Source organism: Poecilia latipinna, unplaced genomic scaffold (assembly GCF_001443285.1).
Source record: "Poecilia latipinna isolate Pla-1442-1.1 unplaced genomic scaffold, P_latipinna-1.0 Scaffold806, whole genome shotgun sequence".
NCBI classification, from domain to species: Eukaryota; Metazoa; Chordata; class Actinopteri; order Cyprinodontiformes; family Poeciliidae; genus Poecilia; species Poecilia latipinna.
The window spans coordinates 1-4,410 of NW_015113422.1; the positions used below are offsets into that span (position 1 = coordinate 1).

The 4,410-nt window shown below is 36.4% G+C and overlaps 1 protein-coding gene across 1 annotated transcript in view; it reads left to right on the forward strand.

Annotated features, from left to right (window-relative positions):
* Window positions 1–166: 166 nt before the first annotated feature.
* fgfrl1a (fibroblast growth factor receptor like 1a) overlaps window positions 167–4,410 on the forward strand; it is a 21,575-nt gene continuing 17,331 nt past the window's right edge. Inside the window, exon 1 of the mRNA XM_015047070.1 lies at window positions 167–241. Within this exon, the coding sequence (XP_014902556.1) occupies window positions 211–241 (31 nt within the window). The 5' untranslated portion in view covers window positions 167–210. The remainder of the gene's footprint in view (window positions 242–4,410) is intronic.

The window sequence follows — 4,410 nt, forward strand, 5'->3', positions numbered from 1 at the left end:
ACCTGACCTCACCTGACCTCATCTGACAGGACCTGACCTGAAGAAAAACTGAAAATAAAGCTTTTTTTGCATTTTGTTGAATTTAATGTGCGCCAAGTGGATTTTACCATATGAAAATTAAAAATGAGAGAATATTTAGTTGCTTCTGTCTTTCTGCCACCAGATGACTCCAGTTTGAGGAACAGAGAAGGTGAACCTGCCGGCGGCTCCATGCAGCCCCCAGAGCTGGCTGGGAAACCAGGTAAAACTCAGTAATTATTCATTTAAATATAGAAACCAGGTAAAACTCAGTAATTATTCATTTAAATATAGAAACCAGGTAAAACTCAGTAATTATTCATATTATTGTAGAATCTGAATGACAGGCAGTCAGGATTCTGCATCTGAGGAAACGTTGAGTTTTACACAAAAACACCTAAAATGATCAAAGTAATAAACTGGATTTTTTCTGCTGACTCAGCAGGTTCTAATAGTTTTGAGTTTTTAATTCTTGTTTAGTTTTAATTTGTTGTGACTTTTTGTTAATTCAGTTTGTTTTAACTAGTTTTTAGAGTGTCTTTGCTAGTCTTTATTAGTTATTATTAGTTAAATATTGGTTGGTGTTAAATGAAGACAATAACAAAATTACATTAGAGCTACTTAATTAACTTGTCTTGACAAACTAAAATTTAGTTAATTAGAAAAAATCATGTTGAATTAAGAAGCTTATCAGTTGATTTAAGGCAGATTTTAGTTGTTAAAGTAACAAAATTTGTTATGTTGAGTAAAAAAAGCAAAATAAGTTCAGAGTGTTTGTCAGACTAACATAAACTAACTTTTCAATCTGAAGTGATTTGGGTTAATTTATTAATGTTATTTTAGTTAAACGTCATGAATTCAGGTTAGTATTTGTCTTTTGCTTTCCATTAACAAAATAAAGTCATGTGGTAAGTTTTTGAGAGTAGTTTCAGTCTTTGAGTTTTAGTTTTTCATAGTTTGGTTCATTTTTAGGTGCAGAATTTAAAAAGGTCAACGAATTGTGCTCATGTTTACATCGACTGGTTAAACAGAAGAGACTCATTTTGAAAAATGTATTTAATTTTTGTTGATCAACCGGCTGACTCTGGAGTTTTATTCCAGCTTTTGCTGTTTTACTTTCAGCACATCAGTTCGAAAGGCTAATAAATAGATTCATAAACCAAGGATGTTATCCATAAATTCATTTTAGTTTCATAAACATTCAGTTAGTTTCTTTCCTTCGATTAAAGCATTTTTCTCCGTTTGGTGAATTAGTTTTAGTTGGCAGTAACCTCTGGGCTCAGGTTGAGGTTTTGGAGCGTTTCCAGCTGACGCTCTCCTTCTGATGGATGGTTCTGTAACTGAAGGTCCAACAGGACCAGAACCAGAGCCAACTTTCTCTCTGCAGCGACCCGGAGGAACCCAGGCTTACATAAGCTCTCGGCTCCTATTAACACAGCAGTCACTTCTAACAGGAGCGCCGAGGTCCAGGTTCTGCTGGACTGGAGTCTGGATCTTTCTGCTCTACGCTGTTCCTGCAGCGCTGGGAATAACGTCACGGTTCCTTCCTGACTGAAACACGAAACCTTTGTTTACTTCACATTAACGTTAAATGCAAAATGAAAGGAGGAAATGTAAATCTGTGAAACAATTAATCAGGTTAATAATGATTAATCGATTGTTTAAAAAATATATTAAAAAAATAATCGTAATTGATTAAAAGTTAATTGACTCAAAAATGTGTTTGTGCGTTTTTGTATATGTTCCTGGTTCAAATCCTGTGAAAAAAATCTTCTGTTGAGATTTTGCATCCAATTATTCATCAGTTAATTAACAAATTAATCCCCAAATCAGCCCAACACTGCGTTTATGTGAAGTGCAGCAGCAACATGTTATTTTTTAGCTGCAGATGCATCTGATGTTACAAATATGCATTCACTGAAGGAATCAGATTTTTTATTTAAAAAAATGTATGGAATAATTTGTTTGCATATTTTCTGACATTGTATAAAATAAGCTTAAGTGGTTACATGAAAATCTGCAGAAAGTGGCATTTCATATGATTAATCGATTCTTTTGATGATTAATCATGAGAATAATCGATTAATCATCAGGAAAAGTCAGCTGAATATTCGATTACTAATATATTCTATCTAACAGATGCATCTCCATCAGCTCGTCTGTGATATAATGTAATTCTTCATTCAGCAGATTTTGAGGATTATTTGTGGTTCTGCAGCAGAGATCAGACATCTTGCTGCCTGGCTGTCAGAAACGTCGCTGCGTCTCGGACCTGATCCCGTCCGTCAGTGGCGCTCCAGGCAGTAATGTGTTCCAGCCTGGCCTTTCCCCTGGAGACGCTCTGAAAAGTTTCTGTCCTCCTGGGTTTTTTCCCTCTGAACTTCGGTCCGTCTCAAATGATCTCACATCCAGGAAACCCAGCAGTCTTTCTGCACCGACTTGCTTTATAGCTTCCTGCTTTTCTAAAACAGCTTCAGGTTTCGCTCCTCCATGTTTCGTGGCTGACAGCAGCTCTCTAAGGAACCGTCAAACCGTCCGCAGGGGCCGTTCGGACCGCGGTGCAGCCTGAGGTCATCCAGCAGGAAGACTCGGAGCGGCGCGGATGTTTCAACAAACCGTTCACTCTGGATAAAACTGAACCTGAAACGAGACTTTGGTTGTTCCCAGTCTGGACTTTGACTAGACAAACCTCCAACAGGTTTAGATTTTTCTTTGAACCACATTTCAGACTAAGATTGGATGGAGAACATCTGAGATTCTCACCTGGACTTTGACTAGACCATGGATCTTGAGGGGTATCAGTAGCAGGAGTTTGAAACAATTGTGTAAACAATTTTCATTTGAAAGTCAGAGCTGCTCACATCAACTCAAAACTTCTTTCTCATTAAAACAACTTTTTCTTCTACTTTTAGGATGTTATTTTGGTTAAAATGCGTCTTTATTCTGATCATTTTGAGTATTTTCTCATAATTAAACAAGATTCTCATAGCCTGACCCTGATATTCTCTTGTACACCTCAGAGAAGGGTATCCATCTGCAATAAAAGACATTTTGAAAATATTTCATTTACAATTTATAAAAAAAAACAAAAACAAAAAACAGTTACAAACAGAAATTGGATCTGGTATGAAAAAACTCTGAAATTTTGTTTTAAGCCAAATTGCCGAGCCCTAGACCTTAACACTGGGGATTTTCCTTATGATATATTTTTAAATGTTAAATATTTTTTTAAAGATGTAATCTGTTTTCTACCATTTTTATGAAATATAAGTGAAAATAATTAATTGAAATGTTATTTTCCACGCTCATTCTTCTGGTTGGCCGCCAGTTAAATTTATCAAACTGCAGCATAGCAACTAAAACCAGGAGATGCACTGAAAAAAACTAAATCTGACCAAGTATTTTTGGTCTAATTTTAGTACAAACATCTTGGTAAACTTGAAGTAAGCAAAACTAAATTACATGTAGCTTTCAGAATGAAATAGAAACTTGTTTTAACTAAATAAGAAAATTTCCGATCATATAATCTGCAGTGGAGCTTGTACTTTTTAATCAATATTAAGGAATTAATGACTTAAAACAAGCTCTGATATTTTCAGGTATTTAGTACACTAGAAACCAAAAGTTCTTGGTATAGTTTTGTGTTTTTGCAGTGAATGAGGCAGTATTTATGATAAATTAATGTAATAATCATGGAATAGTGAATAAAAGTGAGGGGAAAAAACGTTTTTAGAAACAACAATTTGCTGCTTATAAAACTAAAAGTTTGGCAAAACATTATGACTCATATTGGGAGAGGGAAATATTAAAGTGCAAAAACTGAAAACTGGTTGTGATTTGTTTGAAAAAGGAGGTTTTACATGTTTTTAGACAAATACAAATTAAGCATAATCTTTTACAGAAGCACTTCTCCGGTTTTCTCCAAGTCAGACATTTTGTGAAACCAATGGTCCCGACCATAAAAAGAAATACATTTCTTTTTTTATGAGCAACTAATGTTCCTAAATTGTCTAACAACTCAAAGGCCCAAAACCTTTCGGGAAACGGATGAGGAGCTCAGCAGTGAAACACGGTCAGGGAGTCAGGGACCTTTTCAAAGTTTTGTCAAACAATTCCCATGAACCGTTTGTTTTTGGTTTATCTGGCAAACTGAAGAGCTAAGTCCGCTTTAACCCGACTCCAGTCCGCTTTAACCCGACTCCAGTCCGCTTTAACCCGACTCCAGTCCGCTTTAACCCGACTCCAGTCCGCTTTAACCCAATTCCAGTCCGCTCTAACCCGACCCCAGTCCGCTTTAACCCGACTCCAGTCCGCTTTAACCCGACTCCAGTCCGCTTTAACCCGACTCCAGTCCGCTTTAATCCGACTCCAGTCCGCTCTAACCCGACTCCA